The 26,498-nt window shown below is 39.5% G+C and overlaps 1 protein-coding gene across 2 annotated transcripts in view; it reads left to right on the top strand.

Moving 5' to 3' along the window:
- Positions 1-26,498, top strand: part of IPO7 (importin 7) — a 51,481-nt gene that overhangs the window by 11,044 nt on the left and 13,939 nt on the right. The window contains exons 2-17 of one of the 2 annotated variants that reach the window (XM_013979065.2): positions 4,100-4,181; positions 7,367-7,520; positions 8,304-8,462; positions 12,169-12,325; positions 14,332-14,421; positions 15,855-15,949; positions 16,057-16,141; positions 17,150-17,284; positions 17,906-18,005; positions 18,712-18,788; positions 19,234-19,350; positions 21,995-22,084; positions 22,488-22,653; positions 22,846-23,006; positions 24,385-24,513; positions 26,392-26,458. In XM_013979065.2, the coding sequence (XP_013834519.2) occupies positions 4,100-4,181; positions 7,367-7,520; positions 8,304-8,462; positions 12,169-12,325; positions 14,332-14,421; positions 15,855-15,949; positions 16,057-16,141; positions 17,150-17,284; positions 17,906-18,005; positions 18,712-18,788; positions 19,234-19,350; positions 21,995-22,084; positions 22,488-22,653; positions 22,846-23,006; positions 24,385-24,513; positions 26,392-26,458 (1,864 nt within the window). The remainder of the gene's footprint in view (positions 1-4,099; positions 4,182-7,366; positions 7,521-8,303; positions 8,463-12,168; positions 12,326-14,331; positions 14,422-15,854; positions 15,950-16,056; positions 16,142-17,149; positions 17,285-17,905; positions 18,006-18,711; positions 18,789-19,233; positions 19,351-21,994; positions 22,085-22,487; positions 22,654-22,845; positions 23,007-24,384; positions 24,514-26,391; positions 26,459-26,498) is intronic. The other variant, XM_021062248.1, reaches the window with a different exon arrangement.

Below are 26,498 nucleotides of genomic sequence, written 5' to 3'. Positions count from 1 at the left end.
GAGAGAGAGTTAGATTTGCTGAATCAACTTGCTCAAGAGTAAAAAATGTAGGAGGTGGATCACTTTTTTTTTTTTTTTTTTGCTCCTTTGGGGCCACCCCCGCGGCATATGGAGATTCCCAGGCTAGGGGTCCAATTGGAGCTGCAGTTGCTGGCCTACACCACAGCCACGGCAATGCCAGATCTGAGCCACAGCTGCAACCTACACCACAGCTTCCAGCAATGCTGGATCCTTAACCCGCTGAGCAGGATTAGGGATCGAACCTGAAACCTCATGCTTCCTGGTCAGGTCCGTTTGTGCTGCGCCCTGATGGGAACTCCGGAAGAGAATCACTTTTGTTTATAACTAGTACTGTCAGATTCTAGCAGTTCATTCCAGGAGTTCACAATTTGATGTCAGAGATAACATGTATACGCTGTAATATTTATGGCCTAAAAAAGTACCATATACTGGCCTTTGTGGGCTAAAAATATAAATATGCTTTTTTTGCTCTCACTGCCCCTAGGTGATCACAGCTACTTCCAAGGCATCTTTTTTGTTGTTGTTGATTCATTAAGTTATTCTTTTAATAAATTTGATGAATATTTTTTGTCTTTTTGCCTTTTGATGGCCGCTCCCGCGGCATATGGAGGCTCCCAGACTAGCGGTCTAATCGGAGCTGTAGCCACCGGCGGACACCAGAGCCACAGCAACGAGGGATCCAAGCCGAGTCTGTGACCTACACCACAGCTCACGGCAATGCCGGATCCTTAACTCACTAAGCAAGGCCAGGAATCTAACCCGTAATCTCATGGTTCCTAGTCGGATTCGTTAACTACTGAGCCACGACGGGAACTCCCTGTTGAGTATTTTAAATACGAGACATATCTGGGTATACAAACTGGGTATACAAACAGTGAAGTCCCTACTCTCAGTGGAACTTGAGTAACAGGAGAGGCAGACATAAAGCCAGTCTACAAATACGATAATTACCAGTGTGTGATAAATGTTATGAAGGAAAGAAACCTTGGAGCTTATGAGAGTAATAGTAATACTTAGCTAGCGTGATTGGTGAGGAAATGCTTCTCTAAGGAAATGTTTAAGCTGAGACTTAAACACTGTGAACCTGTGGACCAGTGGTTGCTGTGGTGGAGCATTGGAGAGAAGAGTGTTGCAGGTAGAAAGGCACAGCGTGTATGAACACTGAAATCGGTAACATGTTTATTGTAGAAAGAACCTAAAAAAGACGGCTGAGGTGGGGCAGTGGAGGGGATGAGAGGTTTCTTTAACTGAAGCTGAAGAAATAGGCAGGGGCAAGATCATACAGGGTCTTTTAGCTGTTGGAAAATAGAGCAGAAACTTGTTAAAAGGTTTGCTTAAAGGGGATTCGTTTGCAGTTTTAAAGATCATGGGCTGCTAAATGGAGAATGGTGGGGGTGGCACATGGTTGCATGAAGGGAAATAGACTAGGTTGGTGTTCCTGGGAACGGAGAAAGCAGATGTGTTAACTTTATCAGCATTTTGGAGATAGAATTGACAAGGTCTGGTCTTGAATTGAGGTGGAGGAGGGCGGTACTAAAGACGACATTCTGTTTTCAGGCAGGAGTAACCGAGGGTAGTGATGACAAGGGTTGGGAGAGCTGGTACAAGGAAGTAGGGTCCCTGCTTGTAGGGAAAAAGACAGTGTGAGAGGCCTGTGAGGTAATGAAGGCAGCGATGTTAAGTAGGTTGGTTGGAGTGTCCTGGACTGGAAATGATGTGTTTGACTTACAGCTAGTATTTAAAGACAGAATAGACGAGGTCAGCTGGGGAATAGAAAAGGTGGCTTGAGACTGAGTTCTGGCACCAGGCTCTAGCATTTGTAGATAAAATGAGAAACAAGCAAAGGAGCCTGAAAAGGTGGCAGGATAATTGGTGTAGGGGTTATATAGGCAGAAGAGTGTTTCAAGAAATGATAGTGAAAAAAAAAGAATGAAAGAAAAAGGAATTCCCATTGTGGCTCAGTGGGTTAAGAACTCGACTGGTATCTGTGAGGATCTGGATTCAATTCCTGGCCTCAGTGGGTTATAAAGGATTTGGCATTGCCATGAGCTGCCACATAGGTCGCAGATGTGGCTTGGATCTGGCGTTGCTGTGATTGTGGCATAGGCCGGTGGCTGCAGCTCCCGTTTGACCCGTAGCCTGGGGAATTCCATATGCTGCAGGTACCACCATTTAAAAAAAGAAAAGAAAGAGGCTATAGTGATTAACTGTTCAGATCTGTTTAGAGTCCTGGAAAGGGTAAATTCCTCCCCTTCCTCGACCTAACCACTCCTTAAATTTAAGCATTCCTTCTGGGTGAGGAGATTCAACTTTGAGTCTTCCATAGTCTTCTAGTTCTTCCATTATACTTTATTGCATTACCTGGTTAGTTGTTTTCCTTCACCTAAGTTTCTATGAGGTCATGGGGCCTTACTGTCTTGTTCAACCCTGTATTTTTAGCTCCTGATGTAAGTGTTTTGCACTAAGAACACCCGGATAAGGAGTTCCCATTGTGGTGCAGCAGAAACGAATCTGCCTAGTAACTGTAAGGTTGTGGTTCGATCTCTGGCCTCACTCAGTGGGTTAGGGATCCTGTGTGGCCATGAGCTGTGGTACAGGTCACAGATGTCGATAGGATCCTGGGTTGCTGTGGCTGTGACGTAGGCCAGCAGCTGCAGCTCTCATTTGACCCCTAGCCTGGGAACCTCCATATGCCGTGGGTATGGCCCTGAAAGGCAAAAAAAAAAAAAAAAAAAAAAAAAAAAAAGGAGAGAGAACACCTGAATAATTTTTGGAGTGACCTAATGAATAAAGTATCACTCTGGGTCTAATATGGAAGACATTTTTTATATCCAGAGGGAAGTTTTTCTCTTTCTAAGGATGTGTTTGTAGAATGTGTGAAAAACTCTGCGAAGAGGAAACTAAAATAAAAATCACTGTTGTCCATTGTGAACATGTGCAGAAAAATACTAAAACTTGGGCTAGGAGGAGATGACATTATAGGAGGTGGTTATACTGGGGGAGAGGGAGTGAAACTAAGAAAACATATAAGAAGAGATTTCATTTCTTTTAATAAAAGCAAATATGACATTTAAGAATTATTAAGTAACTTTTTTGTACTGTTAAAGTAACCCAGGGAGTTCCTGTTGTGGCTCAGTAGAAACGAATCCAACTAGTATTCCTGAGGATGTGGGTTTGATCCCTGGCTTGGCTTAGTGGGTTTAAGGATCCGGCATTGCCATGAGCTGTGGTGTAGGTCACAGATGCAGCTCAGATCCTGTGTGGCTGTGGCTGTGGCATAGGCCAGCAGCTACAGCTCTGATTGGACCCCCTCCCATGGGAACCTCCATATACTGCAAGTGCGGCCCTAAAAGGCAAAGAAAAAAGAAAAAAAAAGTAACCCAGGATCATAGCATAAAATTTTGAAGATAGAAAATATGTATAGAATAGCTCCTCTATAATCCCACCACCCCAAATATAACTTATTAGCATTCTTGCTATATTTCATTCTTTTCTGTGTATGTTGCATTGCATATTCATGTAACATGTTTACTAAATTATATAGTTTGTATCCTACTTTTATTGTATTTCAAGACTATTTTAAATTTTCTATTGAAATATGACATGCATACAGAAAGATGATTTTGAAGGTAGAGTTGATTAATTTTCACAAACTAGACACATTTATAAAACAGCCATATCAAGAAATAAACCATTATTAGCACCTGGGGAACCACTCCTCAAGCTATTACTTTTACTGATTTAGTTTTTATCTAGAATGTCTCTATGGAGAAATTCTTCCTGAATTTGGGAAATAAGTATCACAGAAGACACTGTTTTTGAGCTGCTACCACCAGCATAGGTTAAGAATGCAGGTTGGAATAAATGCGAAGTGCAACATTATGCGGCCAAATGCAAACATCCAAAAGTTTTAGGCGTTAGTTTACTGAATTTTTTTAGTTCCTTGTACTTGAGTGAAAGGAAATAAGGCTGGAGCCAACTTGTGGAGAAGAGCCTTTTGTGCCAGCCTAGCAGTGAAATAGGGTACTGAGGATATTTATTTGCAGAAATTTGAAATTTTTTGTTTGTTTGTTTGTAGGCACACAAGTCCCTGAATTTTGTTTCAACACTGCTTCAGATTACTATGTCGGAACAACTGGATTTACCTGTGAGACAGGCAGGCAAGTTTCCTGAATTATTTTCTTGGATGTATGTAAATATTGTTGAAAAGTTCATAGTTGAATAGCAAAAGTATTTGGGAAGGCCCTTCAGTGATTTTCGTCCCTGAAAACTGGTTTGCCCTCGTGTGTTTACCCATAAGCTGCTGTAAGGGCCTTGATATCTGGTGTCAGTTTTGATGAATTAAAAATGAAGCTGGCAGGAGAAATTGATGGAATTTATTAAGATTCCCTATATTCCCTGTTTCCTACCATGTTGGATGATTTTCAGATACACACATCTTTGTTTATGCAATTGTTCGTTATAGATATTTTCATTTACTTGTTTTATTTTTAACCATTTAAAAGGTATTATTTCTTAGTTTCAGTTTCAACAAGGTAATTGAGTTATTCCTTTGATAAGTCTGAAAATGTGGATACTAGTTGTGATATGTGTTAGTTTGCAAAATAATCAAATTCACATCTGTGATGTTTTGTTAATTTATTTGCAGATGTATTTTTTGTAGGAAATGTAAAGTGACAGTAACTTTATTATTCTAGAAAAACCAATTATACTCTGGGGTTATTTCTTGCTGTTCTTTTTCCCTGAACCAATTTTGTTTATACAAAAGTTTTTTGCTTACTTTATTTAAGGTATAGGAAGCATTTCCCTTTTCTTTACATAGTGTTACTCTTAAGAGTTATATGTTAATGGCTAAATAATTTACCGTAATGTACCATGTGCAGTGAAACATTTCTCAGTTGTTGGGATTTAATCCCAGGTCTGTTTGATTAACAATCATATTTCCATTGCCTAAGGTATTGCCTGACCCTGATGGTCCTCATTAAGTGATTGAGTGAATCTCAGTCGTTTATGATTTTATTTAATTGGTACATAAATGGCACAAGAACAGGACTTTTTTGTGCCTGTAGACTACAGTAACTACCCTGGACTCTGGTCAGCAGTAAACATTTAAAAATTTTTCTAGTTAACAGAATTCCCGGGTGGCTTAGTGGGTTAAAGATATGAAATTGTCACTGCTGTGGCGAAGGTTTGATCTCCGGCCCAGGAACTTCCTTATGCTGTGAGTGCAGCCAAAAACATAAATAAAAGATTTAAAAAATTTTTCTAGTTAAATAGGAAAAGGTCACTTTGATTATTTTAACTGTCATTTCTCTTTTACTAATGAAGTTGACATTTTCCCACTTTTTTTTTTTTGTTTGTTTGTTTTTTGCGTTTTAGGGCCGCCTCTGCGGCATATGGAGGTTTCCAGGCTAGGGGTCCAATCGGAGCTTACAGCCCCCAGCCTGCGCCACAGCCACAGCAACGAAGGATCCGAGCCGAGTCTGACTTACACCACAGCTTATGGCAACGCTGGATCCTCAACCCACTGAGTGAGGACAGGAAGCGAACCGACAACCTCATCGTTCCTAGTTGGATTCGTTTCCACTGCGCCATGATGGGAACTCCAGTTTTTTGTGTTTTTTTTTTTTTTTTTTTGGATAAAAATCTTTGCCTTTAAATCTCAAATTTTTATTTAGATGTTGAAAGTGTGTGGCATTTAGAATGGACCTAAACACATTAGAGGCTTGATTATGTCTCTAATCAAAATTAAATTCTGCTAGAAAGATTTTATTAGTATATGCTAAACCAGATGCAACCAAACTATGGAATTGGTCTTAATTTTTAAAATATAACCGTTACTTAAAAAATTACATCCTTGTAGTAAATTGAATAATGTGTAGCATATGGTAGCATGTGGAAGTTCCCAGGCCAGGGACTGAATCTGAGGTGCAGCTGTGACCTATGCCCCATCTGTGGTAATGCAGAGTCTTTAACCCAGTATGCCACAGTATGAACTCAAGTCTTTTATTTTTTAATCTTTGTTCTGGAGCTAAAGAATAAAATAATATTAATCTGAAATATGTCAGTCCCACATAGTGTTCTTGACTAGATGCAGTTTATCTTAAAACTTCTGTTGAAGGATATTTTAATGTGTAATTGTAATCTTTTTTGAAATGCTGTAAGATGGGATATTATTTTAATTTCTAAAATAAAGCAAAATAGCATATAAAAATCATAGTTGTATCAGCTATCCTTATTTGAAATAGGTAAAGAACACCAGAAACAGTTAATTACAAATCTCAGAAGAGTGTTTTGCAAAATTTAGGAATTAATTTTGAATAATATCCCTTTCCTATATATATTCTGTACATTGGTGATTGACGATTCTTTCTTCTCTCATTCGGATGGAGAGGGCTGGGTAAAAAGCATTGTTAGCACGCTAGTTCAGTTAGATTTAACTAGCAGTGTGCAAGACAGCAATATGATTACTGACAGAAAGCAGTAATCTGTAATTTTTGAACACAGCAAATTCTCTCATAAAATAGCATGAATTTGAAGTGGCATGATTGTGGTGTGTGATTGAAGTGCTTAGATTTATAGACTAAGAATCTTTATATACTATGATTTCTCTGTGATAGAAATAACAACCTTTGTGTGTCTTGGTCGCTTTTGCTGCTGGAACAGAACATCACAGACTGGATGGCTTATCCACAGCAGAAATGTATTTCTCATAGTTCTGAAGGCCGAGAAGTCCAAGATTAAGGTGCCAGCAGATTTGGTCGTTGAGACCCCACTTTTGGTTCACAGAACCTCACTGGGTAGAAGGGGAGGAAGTTCTCTAGGGTCTTTCTCATAAGGGCATTAATCACATTCATCAGGGCAGAGTCCTTATTATCTGATCACCTACCAAAGGCCTTGTCCTCTCGTCACATTTGGGGTTAGGGTTTCTATATGAATTTTGGCAGCCACAAACATTCAGTCTGTATAACAGGGCTCTTCATTATAGAAACTTCATTGGTATACGTATGCAGTTTTGTTTTAGAGCCTTCATTTAGAAAACAGGATTGGTAAAATAGCGTTCCTATAGAACACAGGGCTGAAGAGTGTCTGTAAACGTCGTGTAAAAGTAATACTGACTGTAGTGTGCAGTTCTCAGGCTGTGTGTCTAATGCTAACATTGTGGGTATTTACTGTAGCTGAGCATTACATTTGTGTTTTTATCAGCTAGTAAAATGCAGCGTTTTGATTTTAAAAGGATAGCTTTACTAGCAGTAGTTGGTCTGAAAAAAATAGAGGTGTGGACCCAGGGATATTTACAGTACTTTCACAGTAAATACTCTTGTCAAATTGATCTATATTTTAGGTGTTATCTATTTGAAAAATATGATAACACAGTATTGGCCTGATCGGGAAGCAGCACCAGGAGATATATCCCCTTATACTATTCCAGAGGAAGATCGACATTGTATTCGAGAAAATATTGTAGAAGCCATTATCCACTCTCCTGAGCTCATCAGGTATGTATCTATTTGAACTTCACCGTTGTTACAGGGATATAATTTGTGGGGTTGAGGGGAGCTGAAGAAGGGGTCTTTTCAGAACGTAGAAACTTGTCATTCTTGTAGTGGAAAACTTAGCAAATGCTGTTTCAGGAGAATTCTCTTTTATTTTCTTACTGCAATTTCATTTTACATTTATAAAACCTAAAACTTCATGAAAAACTTGTAAAACATACTATGATCAGATGAAAGGGGGTATATAAAGTTATAGAGTGCTGTTATGTGCATTATATTGTCTAGTCTTTTGATATTTGAAAGCTTTTTTAAAATGGTTTTGTAGGGTTTTTTTTTTTTTTTTTTTTTCTTTTTTTTTTTTTTTGCCATACCACAGCATATGGAAGTTCCTGGGCCAGGGATGGAAACCAGCCACAGCTGCAGCCTACACTATAGCTTTAGCAGTGCCAGAGTCTTAACCCACTCTGGGGCTGGGGATTGAACCTGTGCCTAAGCAGCAATCCAAGCCACTGCAGAGATAAGCTGGATCCTTAACTTGCTGTGCCATAGTGGGAATTCCTAGTTTGTTTGTTTGTTTTCAATGAGGGTAGTTGATACTCTAAATGAAACTTGTCAGTTGATAATGGGGATGAAAAATAAAAATAAAACCACCTGCATCTGCAACATTTTTTGGGTTTCTTTAAATCAGTAGTAACAGTTTTTGCTCAGTGACTTATTTTTGTCCAAACAGACTTTTTCTTCGTATCAGTTAGCATTTCTTCCTCATTATTTATTTTTGACTTCCAGGGTACAGCTTACTACCTGCATTCATCATATCATCAAACATGATTACCCAAGTCGCTGGACTGCCATTGTGGACAAAATTGGCTTTTATCTTCAGTCTGATAACAGTGCATGTTGGCTAGGAATTCTCCTTTGCCTCTATCAGCTTGTGAAAAATTATGAGTAAGTATCTCTCAATTCCTATAAAGTATCTTTCTCAATTCCTGTTGAGTTTTAAGCAGTAGAAAAAGCCTGGGAAATTTAAGATAAGCGGTGTGAACATCTTAAAATTATATTTGGTATATATACTAAAGTTAGTGAATTATACGTTGATTTTAATTGTGTTTTCTTTTTGAAATAGCGTTCTTGTTTTAAGTCTGCAGTCTCTTGTTGATTGATCTATGAATCTCCTTGTGCCTTTTTTTTTTAGTTATTATCTGTTTGCCTCTATTCAAAACCCAGGTTATTTTTAACTCCTCAATATAGTGTCCTCAATTTGTTCTGACAAAAAACTTAAGCTTTTTAAAGATATGAAGAGGATGAGAGTACATTGATCATTAAGTGCTTTATTTTGGCTTTCTGTGAATTTTAATCTTAATTTGAGTTCTTGGTAAGTTTCTCTAATTCTTTAAAAAGAATATGTTGGAATTTCGTATGGATTTTTTTTTGGCTGTGCCTGTGGCAACTGGAACTTCCCAGGCTTGGGGATTGAACCTGAGCCACACCAATGACAACAGCATATCTTTAACTGCTAGGCCACCAGGGAACACCCATGTGATCATTTTTAATCATTGTGTTTGAAGGATTCATAGTTACCTGCTTCAGTGTTTGCATATTTGAGGAAATTATAGTTCATATAGTAAGCAATTAGTGTCAGTAAGAAAGACTGATGGGTCATTTTAGACCTGGGTTTAGGGATCAGAACAAAAACTCCAACCTTGGAAGGTGACGTACAGCACTGAGAGTAGTAGTAAGCCAGATGGCGTGGGGGTTTTCTAACTGTGGTAAAAGTCATGACATTGTCAGGCATGTGAAAGTTTTGATGTTAGAAAATTACAAGGAAGGAACACTCATACCATGATGGTGGCTCTATTTCCAGTCCTAGCAGCTACACAGATGCCATTGTGAGCCCTCTAATTCTGGGGCCTGTAGTTAGCCTCCGATGTTCTTTTTGGGTCCCAACTCAAGTAGCTGATGAACTACTGCTTATGTTCTGAGCAGGAGAGAAACATTACCATTTACAGCACTGGTACTGGTGTTTTCTTGTGTTCCCACCAGCTACCCATCTTCCTGCTAAGGAATGGTCCAGCTGTTGCTCCAACTTCTGTCAGAGTGCCAGTTGTTGTAGTTCTGGTAAGTGAGTGACTAAAATGAGAGAGAATAATGGTAATAAGCCATCTTTGTCATTAAGGAGATCCAAGTCTCTCCTATCTTACACTCTTAGCAGGAGAGAGGATGACAGGGATTTTTTTAAATGGGAGACATAGGAGGCTGCTACAATATTGAAATTCCAGTTCATTTTCAGCCAGTGTTCTCTTGGTGGAGCACAAGGTGTTCACAAGGGATCTGTGTGGACTGAAGCAGGTCTAAGAACATTTTCGTGGAGAATTGGAAGTTGTGGTGGCCTTCAGGAGCATAGATCTCAGGAAATGCTTGTCAGTTGAAGGCGCATAGAAGGAACATTTGAAGAGGAAGGCATGTCGCACTGCATGGATCAGTAGGAGCAAAGAAAAGTACAGAGGTGGACATGAGACACTGTCTGTAGTTGGTAGTGAGGGGACCACTAAATGATATGGATAACTGTTACTGAGAGGTTGGGGTCATCTTGACTAGGTTAATTGGGACCATGGTAAAAGAGGGTTTTGATGCCATTATGGGAAATTTGCATGTGATCTTTTAGATCATTAACCATTAACTGTTTTGTTTGAGGGTTTTCTGTGAGCATGGTTCACCAGATTGACACCCTGTAGCCTTGTGGTAGGGGTTCTAATAGTGTCACATATTCACATTTCAGGAATTTTCAAGCTTAGGGAGTGGTATTTGTTTCCTTTCGTAAATTACTTTCACACTCAGTGGTTTGGATTAGCAGCTAGCACCACCCAACTTCCAGTCTACTCCTCGGTGAAGAGGGGGAGGTAGGAAAGAATAATGTCTAACCTGGAGTGGATATTCAGACCCTCTTAATGGGGGTGATCACCTGGGTTGGATAATGGAGAGGGTGCGTAATGTAATATAGTTCTCACCTTTATTTTTTATTTTTTTGGTCTTTTTGCCATTTTTTGAGCCGCTCCCACGGCATGTGGAGAGTCCCAGGCTAGGGGTTGAATTGGAGCTGCAGCCGCTGGCCTACGCCACAGCCTCAGCAACGCCGGATCCTTAACCCACTGAGCAAGACCAGGGATGGAACCCGCAATCTCATGGTTCCTAGTTGGATTCGTTAACCACTGAGCCACAACGGGAACTCGTCACCTTTATTGTTGAATGATAATATTGTTAGTAATTAGTAAAATTTGTCTAGTCAGATTGGAGAGTGCAAATGGCTTCCTTTTGTAAATTGTTGTTTTATTGACTCAAAGAAATGTACAGATTACCTTTTTGGTTGTTTTTTTGTGGCCACACCTGCAGCATATGCAAGTTCCCTGGCCAGGGATTGAATCTGAGGTGCAGTGGTGGCAACCTTTAATCTCCTGCACCAGGCCAGGGATTGAACCTGAGCTGCTGCAGTTGGGTTCTTAAACCACTTTGCCACAGCGGGAACTCCCAGATAGCAAAAATGTATGCTAGGTATAATTTCTCAGCACATTAAAAATATTTAAAACAATCTGTCACTTAATTGTTTAATTACCTCAGTCATTATTAGTGTGAGCATTTCTCTTGATGTTTTTTTATTCTTGCTTGGCAATTTATCATGGTTCTCATTTCACCCAGTAGGAAAAAAGAATCCAGCCTTTTAAGAGTGTTTACCTTTACCTTTTAAAATGTGCTCAGAAGATAAAACTGCAGTCTGGAAGGGAAAAGCAATTATTAAATTTTTTTTTTATTGAAATAAATCAATAGGCCTTTAACAATATTGTTAAAATGCTAAGTAATCTGTCTGGGGAAATGTCTCAGTTTAGTCAGCAGTTTTTTTACCCACATCCTTGGAGCAAAATGTGATTCAGAATCCAGGGGTTTTCATATTTTAGAAAGGTAACAGGGTTCACATAATACATGTTAAGTAACACTCCTAACAATACCCAGGGATCAAACACATATGGGAATATTCACTCCAAATGAGTCATGTTTTGTTGCCAGAAAGGTTACCAAAGAACTTGTGGTTTATGGTGCATTTAGAAATAGAATATTTTCTGCTTTATAGGTGTCACTTTTGCCGTAATGCTCTTGGTATGTAAATTTGTTAGGGGTGATAATACGTAATTATATCGATCAGCTGCTGATGTTTAAAAGCCGAATCATTGTAGTTCCTCAGTTGTATCAGTATTCAGAGATGGCAGAGTGAAGTGGTTAAAGGGCAGATTCTAAATTGGCTGAGGTTCATACATAGGTGTGTATTCTGGGGAAGATACTTAACTTTCCTGTGCCGCAGTTTCCTCACCTATAGAAGTGAGGCCACTGATTGAGTCTTGAGGATTATTTACCTCACAATAAATGCTCAGTAAGTTTTATGATATTCTATTAGTATTTGAGGTTTTTCTCAAGTTGCTTTTACTTGTGGTTTGATTCTGTAATAGGATTTTCTTTTTCTTTCTAGGACTATAAAGTTGTTTAGGAAGTATTTGCTTATATTTGTATGAACAGACAAGTAGTTTAAATTTACCTGTCGTATATACATATATAAATAAAATTGTGAATAAATTCTTACAGAATTAGTTTGTATTCCTACCCAAAGGTATAAGAAACCAGAAGAACGGAGTCCGTTGGTAGCAGCAATGCAGCATTTCCTGCCTGTTCTAAAGGACCGATTTATCCAGCTTCTTTCTGATCAGTCTGATCAGTCTGTCCTCATCCAGAAACAGATTTTCAAGATCTTCTATGCTCTTGTTCAGGTAATTTTCTAAAGCACTTTGTACATATGAAGTCAGTCTATCATTTATACCTTAAACAATGATAATTTCAGCATCTGAATAACAGTTTCTTTTGAAAATCTAGATTAAATGGATGAATTGCTAGTGAAATTATAAATTGCCAAAATTTTAAGTGCATTGAAGGTCTAACCAGGAGTTCCCCTCGTGGCTCAGTGGTTAATGAACCTGACTAGTAACCATGAGGTTGTGGGTTCGATCCCTGGCCTCGTTCAGTGGGTTAAGGATCCAGCGTTGCCGTGAGCTGTGGTGTAGGTTGCAGACGCGGCTTGGATCTGGCATTGCTGTGGCTCTGGTGTAGGCCGGCAGCAACAGCTCCGATTAGACCCCTAGCCTGGGAACCGCCGTATGCCACAGGTACGGCCTTAAAAAAAAAAAGGTCTAACCAAGCACACTTTTCCAAACACACAAACAACTCTAGATAAACCTTGAATTATAAATGGTCCGTCTTAAGTTCTCTTAGTGAAGTTTTCTTCTACCTTTCACCTTGTAAGAATTCTCACGTCTGAAAATCAGTTACTGGATTAGAGTTTACGTCTAACACATGCTCTGATGTGCCAAATACACATAGATTGTCCCACTAATTACGAAACCTCTTCTTGACTTTGATACAAAAATATTAATGCTGTAGGTTTGACACAATAATGGGCCTTATCTTTCTATATTCTGAGTTTTCCTGGGATAAAAGATCCCACTAAGGAAATGTGTGTATATTCTCAGTGGACTGTAATTACTTATGAAACAGAGTTTTTGATTAGGATTAAAATTTTGGTTCTTTTTGTGCCACATACCCATAGAAAGATTCATCTCATCTTCTAGGACCTTTGGTTCAGTTCATGTCATTACTTATATTTGTAAATCTCATTTTAAATAGACCTGTGACTGTAGTTCCACTAAGATTATTATAACTGACTCCATTGTTTGTTTGGATTTTTCATATCCTTGCTAGATCTTTAAAGGTAATTTACTATTTCTCTAATTTTTAAAAAAGTGATTTATATAGTATCTATACTGTTTATTTTTTTCCCCCAACTGTAGGGTCACAACTTTTAGATTATAAAAATAAGTTCTTTTTATAAATTGTTCTAGGACCTAGGCCCCAACTAATATTTTGAGACTGGCATATCCTGAAATCATTCCTTATCTCATTTGTAAAAATAGAGGTCCTAAAATCCTAAATAGGCTATTGATTTTATGACCTTATTAAATGATGTGATTTGTTCCAGGGACAGGAATGGATCAAGAATGAGAAACCAGTTTTTGTGATTAAATTTTATATTACATGGAAGGAGAAACCTATAGACAATCTTTTAAGGATGCCAGATAAAATATTTGATAAAATTTAACAACCATTCTGCTTAAAAACAAACAAAAAAACAACTCGGAGGAGTTTGTGGCTCGGGGCTGTGAACCCGACTGGTATCCGTGAGGATGCGGGTTCGATCCCTGGCCTTGCTTGGTGGATTAAGGATCTGGTGTTGCCGTGAGTTGCAGTGTATGTGGCGGACTCGGCTCGGATCCTGAGTTGCTGTGGCTGTGATGTAGGCTGGCAGTTGGAGCTCCAGTTCAACCCCTGGCCTGGGAACTTCCATATGCCACACGTGTAGCTCTAAGAAGCAAAATAAACAAATAAATAAGAAAAATAAAAAATGGAAAACTCTGAGACTCCTAGAATAGAAATTTCCATAATTTGTTCAGTGGTGTTCACTAAAAATCACAATAAATACCCGCCTTACGGTGAAGAGAAGGTGTGTTCCCAGTGATTTGGAAATAAGATAAGGATGCCCACTGTCGTTGCCAGAGTTGAGTGAAGATAGCGAACCATATCATCCAGATGAGGAGTTTGCCTGTACACTGAAAAGAGGACATGTGGAGTGAATGAAGTACTTCGTAGGTTTTGTGAAGAGTGTGAAGAAACTGGATTTTCTTTTGTAAGGATTTTAAAATACCGATTCTTAATTTTAATTTAGTACACACTACCACTGGAGCTGATAAACCAGCAGAACCTGGCAGAGTGGATAGAAATCTTAAAGACGGTTGTGAACAGGGATGTGCCTAATGTAAGTCTCTGTGTTCTCACGTTTAATCACCTTTCTGAGCGTTTCGTGAAATCCTCATTCCGTATGAATTTACATAATTTGTGATACAGATGTGTTTAGAGAGATGTCTTTCATTTGTTAACATATGGAGGATTATTACATGTATTATGTAAATGCTTGTATGTGTCTTTGTTTACATTCGAATTCTCTGTTTTTCTTTAGTTTTTTGTTTGTTTTCCTTTTTATGGCCGCACCTGTGGCATGTGGAAGTTTCCAGGCCCTGGGCTGAATCAGAGCTGCAGCTGTGGCCCACGCCGGCAACACTAGATCTGAGCCACATCTGTGACCTGTGCCACAGTTGCGGCAACACCAGATTCTAAACCACTAATCAAGGCCAGGGATTGAGCCTGCATCCTCACAGAGACAGTGTTGGGCTCTTAACTCTGAGCCACAATAAGAACTCTCTTTCTTCAGTTTTTGAGCTCATAACATATGTCACCTGACAGAATTTTTTTTTCTTGGGGTGAGAACTTAAGATCTACTCTCTTAGCAACCTTCAGATAAATAATATAGTATTGGGGTTTTTTTTGTCTTTTTTTGCCTTTTTCTAGGACTGCTCCTGTGGCATTTGGAGGTTCCCAGGCTAGGGGTTGAATCAGAGCTGCAGCTGCCGGCCTACAGCACAGCTCACAATGCCGGATCCTTAACCCACTGAGTGAGGCCAGGGATTGAACCTGAAAGCTCATGGTTCCTATCGGGTTCGTTTCCGATGCGCCATGACGGGAACTCTTCACCCCCTTTTTTTGATTGGATCCCGTGGCATGCTGAAGTTCCCCAGGTCGGGATGAACCTGTGCCATAGCTATAACCAGAGCCACAGTAGTGACGTTTGATCCTTAAACTGCTGAGCCACAAAGGAACTTTGCCGTGGTCTCGATTTCATATTATCTGGATCCTGACTGTTTGAGTTTGAATTGTTTTTAAGAAGTTACCATTGTGGCTCAGTGGAAATGAATCTGACTAGTGTCCATGAGGACACAGGTTCGATCCCTCGCTTTGCTCAGTGGATTAAAGATCCGGCGTTGTTGTGAGCTGTGGTGTAGGTCTCAGATATGGCTCCGGTCTGGCATGGGTGTGGCTGTGGTGTAGGCCGGCAGCTATAGCCCCGATTGGCCTCCTAGCCTGGGAACCTCCACATTCCGAGAGTGCTGCTCTAAAAAGACAAAAACAAACTTTTATAGACTTTGAAAAAGCTTATCCTTTTGTAACTAGGTAGTGAAGCAGTGAAAGCGCCTCTTGTATTTAAAAAAGGGGTAGCATTTTTCCAAATCTAGCCTTTTAATGTGAAAGGTTGGTATTAGAGGAGCATTTATGTTTTTGTGAATCTGTTCTCAGCTCATGCTGTTCCTTTGATAGTGTATTTCTTACTGTCATTAAATAAATGTCTCTTTAAAGGAAACACTTCAAGTTGAAGAAGACGATAGACCTGAGTTACCATGGTGGAAATGTAAGAAGTGGGCTTTACATATCTTAGCAAGGCTTTTTGAAAGGTAAACACATTTCTCAGTATATGATGATTCAGGTTTATTGTTTTAAGAATTCGATTTTATAAGTGATGCTATAAAGCATTTTAAAGAAGTAATGGCATTTTTTTTAGATATGGAAGCCCTGGCAATGTTTCCAAGGAGTATAATGAATTTGCTGAAGTATTTCTAAAGGCGTTTGCAGTTGGTGTCCAACAAGTAAGTCTAAGATAATTTTTCTAAGCAGAAACCTGGTGTTGTTAGGTTAATTTGTTGTGCTTATTTCCAGTTTCTTTGGCATTCAGAGGTTTTATAACAATCTTGAACATTTTGAACCATGTAGTGCTTTTCAAATGTTTCTGGTCTTTGGACCTCCTTATGCTCTTACGTTACCGAGAACTCTTTGATTAGCTTCCGTTTCTGTGGGTTCTACCTGGTAATATTTACTGCATTAAAAATTGAAACAGGAGTTCCCTTTGTGGTGCAGCGGAAACGAACCTGACTAGGAACCATGAGGTTGTGGGTTTGATCCCTGGCCTTACTCAGTGGGCTAAGGATCCCGAGTTGCTATGACTGTGGTATAGGCCAGCAGCTGTAACTCTGATTAGACCTCTAGCCTGGGAGCCTCCGTGTGCCTCTGGTATGGCCCTAAGAAGAAAAAGAAAAAAAATTGAAACAAAATTTAACAGCATTTAAAAATAATAACAAGCCTATTACATAGTAGTGGAATATGTTTTTTATTAAAGATAACTATTTTCCCAAATGAAAAATTTTTAGGAGGAAGTGGCATTATTTTTTATATGTATATGTATATATTTTTTTCCCTTTTTTTTCTTTCTTTTTTTTTTAGGGCTGCACCCACAGCATGTACTAGTTCCCAGGCTAGTGGTCAGATCAGAGCTGCAGCTGCTGGCCTGTGCCACAGCCACAGCAACGTGGGATCTGAGCTGCATCTGCAACCTAGACAACAGCTCATGGCATTGCTGGATCCTTAACCCACTGAGCGAGGCCAGGGATGGAACTTGAATCCTCGTGGAAACTAGTCTGGTTCGTTACCACTGAGCCACGACGGGAACTTCCAAAATTTTAGAAATAACTTTATTTTTAAAAGAAGATGGGTGTTAATTTATGATGATGATGTGGGTGATAAGTGTCAGGTGCTAGCTTGTAAGTTGTTAACTTTCTATTTAAACTTTGGTTTTTGATCCAAAAAATTTTTTTTCAAAGGTTTTATTGAAGGTGTTATATCAGTACAAGGAGAAGCAATATATGGCTCCTCGAGTTTTACAACAGACATTAAATTATATTAATCAAGGTGTTTCTCACGCGCTCACCTGGAAGAATCTGAAGCCTCATATACAAGTAATAATTTTCTTTCTGAACTGTTTATCTAGAAAACAAAATGGGAATGACATTAATCACCAAAAAGGTTGAAAAATGCATTTTTTTGTTGTTGAATTGTGTTACTTCAGCTAATTCTGGTAATTGTTTAGGAGTATAATAGAAAAATAATATAGCAACTTAGCAGATTTTTATTTGCAAATAATATGACTCTGTTATCTTAAAACTTGCCTTTAAGTTCTTACTGTTGGATCATGGTTGGTTAATGTTTTAGTCATGTAATTTGGAGTAAGCAAAGGACTGTTTCACCAGATCAGTTCTGAGGCTACTTGGCTTAGGGACTGTTTCTGTGGTACTTTATTTGCTTTATTTAGGACCACAGGATTGATGAACTAAAATTTTATGTTGTATTTTCTGAGACTAATTAGTTGCTGTGTATGTATAATTACTTGTTCACAGAACTAGGGATATACATGTGCATTGAGAGCTGATCTCAGAATATGCATTAAATGCCTTGCTGAAGTTTGATGTTAAGCGTTACAGCGCATACTGTGGTTACGTTTGTTTTAGCGCTTAACAGAAGTCTGCAGGTTGAAATTTGAAGACCACCTTAAGGTTGCTTTCCGAACTTTTAAATTACAGGGCATCATCCAGGACGTTATTTTCCCGTTGATGTGCTATACAGACGCCGACGAGGAGCTCTGGCAGGAAGATCCTTATGAATACATACGGATGAAGTTCGGTAAGGAGTCTTCACCTCTTCAGAAGCAAAATGTGGTCGTCTGTAGGAGACCTTGTGCAGAGGAAACTTGGACTGTCAGGTCTTACCTTTGTTACTGAAAGATCTTTTGTTGTTTTAGTGTAATTTGTGCATTGTTTAGACTTTTGGGAAGCTATTCATTAGTTTGGGCATTTGGTGATGAAAATCTTCATTTTTAGCAGACAGACATGCGATGGTGTTATTGAGTTGGGATTTTGGGGTGTGCCTCTGGTGAAAAGTGAAATTCCTAAGGTTACACCTTAACACTAAGTGTCTAATCTATACTTTTGAACCCCATGTCGGTCGTGATGAGAGTAGAAATTGAGAAGATGCATTCTGCACGTTGGACTCACATGGAGTCTCTGCTTGAAACTAAAGAATTGTCATTTGGCTAATGTTGAGTAGTTCTTCCTACCAAAATCTTAGGTACCTTCAGTACTTTTGTGACTCTTGTGAAAATTCTTACAGTAGTGGGGTTTTGTATGAAAGAAAATAATCATTGGGAGAAAGTGATAGATTAAGATTTAAATTAGGGTTTTGCAAAATTATATGGGAACCTGGGTTTGTTTTCGTACTTGTGAAGATTTAGCAAAAATTTAAGGTCCTTTTTTGTTGGTTACAGAGCATTATTTGTAAATTATGTGAAAGTGTTTGTTGAAAAAATTAAAATTTAAAATTAATTTTCTAGATGTGTTTGAGGATTTCATCTCTCCTACCACTGCTGCCCAGACACTTTTGTTTACAGCCTGTAGTAAGAGGAAAGAGGTAAGTTTAAAATTTAATATTTGTTTTGATATTTGATGTATTTAATATTTTAAATTTGTTCAGATATACACTTGTTTTTAATGATAGCCACGTAGGTTATTTTGTTGTCAGTGTTTTTGAGGGATTGTTGGGACATCTAATAAAGCTTTTTTTTTTTTTTTTTTCTCCTTCTTTTCTTCTTTTTATGACTACACCCATGGGATATGGAAGTGCATGAGCCAGGGGTCTAATTGGAGCCACAGCTGGACTTAATGCCACAGCCCCGGCAGCATCAGATTCAGGCCAAATCTGTGACTTACACTGCACTTTGTGGCAACGCTGGATCCTTAACCCACTGAGCGAAGCCAGGGATTTAACCCTCATTCTTAGGGAGACTACTTCGGGTTCTTAATCTGCTTAGTCGCAGTAGAAGCTCCTATAGCATGACTTTTCTCTTTGAATCTAGGTTCTGCAAAAGACTATGGGATTTTGCTACCAGATTCTTACAGAACCAAATGCTGATCCTCGAAAGAAAGATGGAGCCCTGCATATGATTGGCTCTTTAGCTGAAATACTTCTAAAGGTAATTCTTCTCCTGCATGGGTGTGTGCAATTTATTTGAATAAGAGCAATTGAAATAGGATTCACATACAGTGTGGTTTGCACATTTAAAGTATAAAATTAAGTGGTTTTCCTTATATTTACAGAGGTGTGTAGCCATTACCTTTAATTCCAAAGCATTTTCATTATCTCAAAAAAAAAAAAAATCCTTTTAGCAGTGACTCCCCTTTCTCCCCCGAATCTCCCAGCCCTAGTTCTAACCTACTTTCTGTCTCCTCTGTGGATTTGCCTCTTCTGAACGTTTCATATAAATGTAATGATAAAACATGTAGTCCTTTATGAGTGGCTCCCTTTTTTTTTTTTTTTGTCTTTTTAGGGCTGCACCCACAGCACATGAAAGATTCCCAGGCTAGGGGTCCAGTCAGAGCTATAGCACCTGGCCTACGCCACAGCCACAGCCACAGCAACATGGGATCCGAGCCGAATCTGCGACCTACACCACAGCTCATGCCAACGCCGGATCCTTAACCCACTGAGCCAGGCCAGGGATCAAACCTGTGTCCTCATGGATGCTAGTCAGATTTGTTTCCACTGAGCTACGATGGGAACTCCATGAGTGGCTTCTTTGACTTAGCATAATATTTTCAAAGTTCATCCATGTGTGGGGCATGTCAGTACTTTTTGTCTTTTTGCCTTTTCTAGAGCCGCTCCCGCAGCATATGGAGGTTCCCAGGCTAGGGGTCTAAACGGAGCTGTAGCCGCCGGCCTACACCAGAGCCACAGCAGCACGGGATCGAGCTGCGTCTGCAGCCTACACCACAGCTCACGGCAACACCGGATCCTTAACCCTCTGAGCAAGGGCAGGGATTGAACCTGCAACCTCATGGTTCCTCATCGGATTCGTGAACCACTGCGCCACGACAGGAACTCCGATGGTGTGTCTTTTGAAGTTCATATTTTAATATGATTGTAAAACAATGTTGACTTTTTTTTTTTTTTTTTTTTTTTTTTTTGTCTTTTTTTGTCTTTTTGTCTTTTCTAGAGCCACTCCCGTGGCATATGGAGGTTCCTAGGCTAGGGTTTGAATTAGAGCTGTATCCACCAGCCTATACCACAGCCACAGCAATGCCAGATCCGAGCCTCGTCTGTGACCTATACCATAGCTCGTGGCAATGCCACATCCCTGACCCACTGAGCGAGCCCAGCGATTAAACCTGCATCCACATAGATACTAGTCTGAATTGTTTCTGCTGTGCCACAACAGGAACTCCCTGTCAGGGTTTTTTGTTTGTTTTTTGTTCTCAAAGCCACACATGTGGCATATGGAAGTTAACCAGGCTAAGGTTGTTTCACAGTAGCAGCTGCTGGCCTATACCACAGCCATGGCAACCCTGGTATCTTAACCTACTGAGCAAGGCCAGGGATCAAACCTTAATCCTCACAGAGACTGTTGGGTTCTTTTTTTTTTTTTTTTTTTTTAACTTATTTGCTTTTTAGGGCTGCACCCACGGCATATGGAGGTTCCCAGGCTAGGAGGGGAATCTGCTGTAGCTGCTGGCGTATGCCAAAGTCATGGCAACGCAGGATCTGAGCCACGTCTGCAACGCCAGATCCTTAATCACTGAGCAAGGATGGGGGTGGAACCTGTGGCCTCAAGGATGCTGGTCAGATTTGTTAACCTCTGAGCCGCAATAGGAACTCCAGTATTTGTCAGTTTTTAATATTAATTTAATGTGCAGTTTAAGGAACTCTTCTTAAAAGCTTGTTAACATTTAAGATCCACAAGAGTGTCTTTATATATCCAGATTATTACCTTGAGAATAAGGTATTTCTCAGTCTTTGTCGTGTTGTTCATTTAGAACCTTTTTAGAGAGGCTCTTTTTTTCTTTTGCTTTTTAGTAATGCCCTCATGGCACATGGATGTTCCCAGGCTAGGGGTTAAATTGGAATTGGAGCTGCAGCTGCCAGCCTATACCACAGCCACAGCCATGCCAGATCCTTAACCCGCTGATCGGGGCCAGGGATTGAGCCTGCATCCTCACGGATACTGGTCAAGTTCGTTACCACTGAGCCACAATGGGAACTCCGAGAGGTTCTTTCATTGTAATAGTTTTATATGAAGAAAAGTTTTACGAGGTAAGGAATAAAATTAACTATTCTTTCATTACTTAAACAACAGTGGTGTTATGATTTGGCATAGGAATTCCTGTTGTGGCTCAGCGGAAACAAATCTTAGTAGTAGTATCCATGAGGACGCAGATTCGATCCCTGGCCTTGGTCAGTGGGTTAAGGATCCGGCGTTGCCGTGAGCTGTGGTGTAGGTTGCAAATGCAGTTTGGATCTGGTGTTGCTGTGGCTGTGGCATAGGCTGGTGCTACAGCTCCAATTCAGCCCCTAGCCTGGGAACCTCCGTGTGCCCCGGGTGCAGCCCTAAAGGACAAAAAATAAATAAATAAAGATTTGGCATAATTGCTTTCTAAACAAGTGATGTAAAAAGTTTTTAAAAAATGTATTGAGCCGTTTTTGGATAAAGTTCGAGAATAAGAAAATTGGATATGGTCTCGGGGATCATAATACCAGAAGGAATATGTTTTGACATCATTAATCATTTGTAAAGCTTGTGTCTCTGAGATGATCTATATTTGGAACGTTGTTTATTTTTACAGAAAAAGATCTACAAAGATCAGATGGAGTACATGTTGCAGAATCATGTATTCCCTCTCTTCAGCAGTGAACTAGGCTACATGAGAGCGAGGGTATGTTTCAAAGCTGTGTTGACTTATGCATTTATGTCTTGTGATGAATGACTGCTCATTTGGACTTGATAAGGAAACTTCTAAATGTTCCCTTTAAAGCCTGTTTCATTCCAGACTACGTGTACGTCTTTAAATGGCTGCTCGTGATGTGTGCATGGTTTTCATCTGTGTCTGGTAGCAGGGTCTGTCTGTGTTTTGCATTCAGATCTTGCTGTCCACACGGGCATCATGCAGCCAGAGAGTAAGCTGGGATCATAGTACTGGTCTCGTGCTGCGTCTTCGGACGTATCTTCCACTGGCCAGCCTCCAAATTCCCACACAGAACTTTGACAGTAGAGATGCTGCTGCGTGGTGGAAGTTGATGCAGGATGTCTGTAGTAACTCACTGCGTTTTTTAAAAAAGGCTTGCTGGGTCCTTCACTATTTTTGTGAAGTAAAGTTCAAAAGTGACCAGAACCTGCAAACCGCCCTCGAGCTGACACGCAGGTGTCTGATTGACGACAGGGAAATGCCTGTTAAAGTGGAAGCTGCCATCGCCCTTCAAGTGCTGATCAGCAATCAAGAGAAAGGTAAAGGATTTGTATCTCAAAAACAGACCCGTGTTCTCACACATGATCGTATGAGGCATAATCCTAGGACGTTGACACATTGTCTTCCTCGTAATTGGAAACTATTTCTTGTTTGCTCTTTTGGTGTATGTTGTATTAGGTTTAAAGGAGTTTTAGCTGTTTGGGCCAAAAGTTCTTTTCTTTTTCTTACAGCTAAAGAATACATCACACCGTTCATCAGACCTGTCATGCAGGCTCTTCTTCACATAATAAGAGAAACAGAAAACGATGATCTTACCAATGTCATTCAGAAAATGATCTGCGAGTATAGTGAGGAGGTTACTCCTATTGCGGTAGAAATGACGCAGCATCTGGTATGTTATTTGAATCAGATGTTTATGCATCACTTAGCTTATAGGAAGCATTTTCACAGTGCTGACGGTATGTCAGGCACTAGTCAGAGCCCTTGGTAAATATTTTAGCTCACTTCCTTCCCACACAGTCCTGTGTGAGGAATATTCCTGTGCTGAGAGAAAAGGAGGTATGAAGAAGCTAGGTAACCTGCCTGAATTAGAAGGGATGAGGCTGGGATTCACACTTGAGCTGTATACCTCTCCAGGGCACAGTTGTTAACTTGTGCTCAGGGTGCATCACGATACCTTGGTTGTGTCATTTCCTTGAATGGTTTCAACCAACTTAAAGATGAAATAGAGATAATAATTATAAATTGATTTTTCTTAAGTGAAATTTGTGTGGTTATTTTATAGCTGGCCTTTGTTTATTGTACATAGCCCTGCAATTCTGAGAATTAACAATGTAAATCATTTAAAGATAATAGAAAATATAGACACGTGCCCAACAATTATCCATGCATATCCCCAGATAATGACTTATTTAATGCAGTTCGTAGTCTTGGTAAATGTGAGGCTTCAAGATGCTTGATATTGCTGTGGATATTCTTAACAGCTGATTTTGAAATGGGTTAGGACATTGGAATAAATAGAGTAGTGTTCATGGGGACCCTGTGCGGCTCCGCAGGTGAGATGCCCACCGTTGTCACTGTAGTAGCTTGGGTCACTGCTGTGGTTTGGGTTTGATCCCTGGCCCAGGAACTTCTGCATGTCAAGGGTATGGCCAAAACAACAGACACATAGGTATAGTACTTTTCGTTAAGTGAGTGTACTGCGTGTATAGTAAGCTGATTACTAGTTAGGACTTTTCGTAACTAGTACCTGTTCAGAATTTTTCAAAATGGTTCTCCGCAACAAAAACCTTGATGACGAGTGTACTTGTGCCTTGTCAGATGTAACCCGTAGTAAAATAAAGACGTTCAGAGTGGTGGGCCCTTTGTATGCCTTGCGTCATTTAATCCGCACTGTGCCTCTGTGGAGCTGTCAGGAAAAAGATCAGGTGATCTGTTCAAGGTCCCCTGGTACATGGCAGAGCAGTCCCACTGATTATAGAGCCCAGCCTGTTAAACAGTTCAAATTGATCTGGAGATGTTGATTGGCTGTGCTGTGTCAGACATTTTAAAAATTGATAGTTTTAGGCAAAAAGCACTGCTTTAATGGCAACTTAATTGTATTCTTTTTTTCTTTTTCCCTTTTTGACCACACCCACAGCGTATGGAAGTTCCCGGCCTAGAGATCAAACCCATGCCACAGCAGCACCTCACTACTGCAGCGACAGCACCAGATCCTTAACCCACTGAGCCACCAGGGAACTCACTTAATTATATTCTCTTGATTGCAGGCAATGACATTTAATCAAGTAATCCAGACTGGGCCAGATGAAGAAGGAAGTGATGACAAAGCAGTTACCGCCATGGGAATCCTGAACACCATCGACACGCTTCTCAGTGTAGTTGAAGACCATAAAGAAGTAAGACAGCGATTCAGTGTTGCATAGGGTTTAGGAGTTCCACGCCATTCTTCATCATCTGTTTCATGCTTTTTGGAGGGCTCTGACAGAATGTTCGGGTCATCTCATATACCTTGCTTTTGCCGTCTTTTAATTACTATCCTCTTGTAAGGATAAGATTGGTACCTCATAAATACTTCCTTAGAATTCGAAGGACTAGGAAGGGCAGATGTCTGTTTTGTTCTAGCCTTACTTCAAGGCGCGGGATTTTGACTTCCTCTCAAGGTTACCTTTCTCAGATCCAAAAGTATGGTGATTCTAGAAAAACCTACTCTTCTTAGTTTTCCTTTTTTTTTTTTAATAAAAAATAGCTTCTTTAGTCAAGGTACAATACATATAACATATCCCACCTTAGCCATTTTTAGGTGTATAGTTAGTTAATAGTATTAAATACGTTCATGTTGTGCAAACCCTTACTGCCCATCTTCTAGGTTTTTTTGTTTTGTTTTGTTTTGTTTTTTTTTACTGTCTTTTAGAAAGGTAAGAAAATTGTAATCATGAATTTTAAGATTGGAGTTTTTGAAAACAGAAAAGAGTAATGCGCATAGAAAACAAATATAACCAAATACCACTTACTTACCCAACACTTGATTAGATTTTAATAAATCTAATAAATACCACTTACCCAACACTTGATCAGATTTAACGTTTTACAGTACATCCATAGATCTCTGGTGAGAAAAACAGTTGCAGGTAGATGAAATTCTCAGGGCAGTGTTTTTCTTTTGCGTGTTGCTTTTTTTTTTTATTTATTTTTTTTTTAGGGCACTACTTCTAAATCTCATTTCCCTGCTTCCTTCCCTTAGAAGTAATCATTGTCCTAAATTTAGTGTTTATAATTATAGTGCAGATATTTAAATTCATAAATCATGTTTTCAGATAATGTACAAATTGCCTCTTGCAACATGAAGTTCTCAGTAGACTGTTTTTATTCTGGATGTAATTGGAGACAACTAGTAGTGATGAAGAATTTATAGCTACCGTATGGTTAACAAATCATTGTTTACTGTTTTCGAGGAATTGAAAATGTTTTGAGGGAGTTCCCTTCATGGCTCAGCAGCTAATGAACCCGACTAGGATCCATGAGGATGCAGGTTTGATCCCTGGCCTCACTCAGTGGGTCGAGGATCCAGTGTTGCTGTGGCTGTGGTGTAGGCCAGTGGCTGTAGCTCCAGTTCGACCCCTAGCCTGGGAACGTCCATGTGCCGCAGGTGTGGCCCTAAAAAGACAATGTGTTGAGTATATGTATTTGAAATGGATGTCCACCTGTCTGATTAGTAAATTTGATCTTATTCCCCCTGCCCTGTTTGGGGATCCAGTTGAGGATCATACTGACAATTAAAGGGGAATGTGTATTTTCTGTCTCTCTTGTATGACTTGGCCGTCTGGTTCACTGTATATAAATGGAGGTGACAAAAATTATTGCAAGTGGTCGGAATAATGTCTTAGTCTAAATAATTTTTCAGTAAGGTACTGATTTGCATCTGTTACACTCAGTTATATCAGGGCCAAATTATCCATATACACAGATTTTAGTGTCTACAGAATGATGTAGCTCATTTATTTACATAATTATTTATAGCAGTTTTACAGGAAACTATTTTTTTCTTAATTTTTTGAGAAACTGCATGCTGTTTCTTGGGTTTGTCTCATTGCAATGGTATTTTACTAAATTTCATTCCCAGATTGAGTCACAGGTTCATATGAGTCATTTCAAAACAGAGGCTTTAAATGATTTGTTAACAGTCTTGACTTTACATTTAAATGCATTGAATATTAGAATAGTTAATAATTTATTCAGTGTGCTGCAGTTCCATATGATTTTTTTTTCTCTTTTAGATAACCCAGCAGCTAGAGGGAATCTGCTTACAGGTCATTGGGACGGTTTTACAACAGCATGTCTTAGGTATGTAACGCTGATTGTGCTAAGAAATTATTATTTCATA

Source organism: Sus scrofa, chromosome 9 (assembly GCF_000003025.6).
Source record: "Sus scrofa isolate TJ Tabasco breed Duroc chromosome 9, Sscrofa11.1, whole genome shotgun sequence".
NCBI lineage: Eukaryota > Metazoa > Chordata > Mammalia > Artiodactyla > Suidae > Sus > Sus scrofa.
The sequence above is the reverse complement of the archived record's forward strand: the minus strand, read 5'-3'. Positions and strand labels throughout refer to the sequence as shown.